This window comes from Phaethon lepturus, unplaced genomic scaffold (genome assembly GCF_000687285.1).
Source record: "Phaethon lepturus isolate BGI_N335 unplaced genomic scaffold, ASM68728v1 scaffold49274, whole genome shotgun sequence".
NCBI classification, from domain to species: domain Eukaryota; kingdom Metazoa; phylum Chordata; class Aves; order Phaethontiformes; family Phaethontidae; genus Phaethon; species Phaethon lepturus.
This window is the reverse complement of record NW_010536466.1, coordinates 639-1,096: the sequence shown is the minus strand read 5'-3', so window position 1 is coordinate 1,096 and position 458 is coordinate 639. Positions and strand designations below refer to the sequence as shown.

General features: G+C 60.3%; 1 protein-coding gene across 1 annotated transcript in view; it reads right to left on the bottom strand.

The window, feature by feature from the left end:
• Positions 1–277: 277 nt before the first annotated feature.
• NDUFS8 (NADH dehydrogenase (ubiquinone) Fe-S protein 8, 23kDa (NADH-coenzyme Q reductase)) overlaps positions 278–458 on the bottom strand; it is a gene marked incomplete at its 5' end in the record, with an annotated part of 814 nt that continues 633 nt past the window's right edge. The window contains one exon of the mRNA XM_010286164.1: positions 278–409. Coding sequence (XP_010284466.1) covers positions 278–409 — 132 coding nt within the window. The remainder of the gene's footprint in view (positions 410–458) is intronic.

Here is a 458-nt window from a genome sequence, read left to right as displayed (position 1 = left end):
AACATAGACAGGGGCGGCAGAACCCCCCCAGACCCTTTATTAGGGGAGCAGGGAGGAAAGGTGGCAGTACCCAGCTGTCACCGGTACAGGTAATCGGCCTGGATGTTGGCCGCGATCTCAGCCTCCCACTTGTCGCCGTTGTTGAGCAGCTTCTCCTTGTTGTAGAGCAGCTCCTCGTGCGTCTCCGTCGAGAACTCAAAGTTGGGGCCCTGCCGGGATGGGAGATGTTGACCCTCAGGGCTCAGGAGCAGGGAGGAAAGGTGGCAGTACCCAGCTGTCACCGGTACAGGTAATCGGCCTGGATGTTGGCCGCGATCTCAGCCTCCCACTTGTCGCCGTTGTTGAGCAGCTTCTCCTTGTTGTAGAGCAGCTCCTCGTGCGTCTCCGTCGAGAACTCAAAGTTGGGGCCCTGCCGGGATGGGAGATGTTGACCCTCAGGGCTCACTGGACCCCCAGCC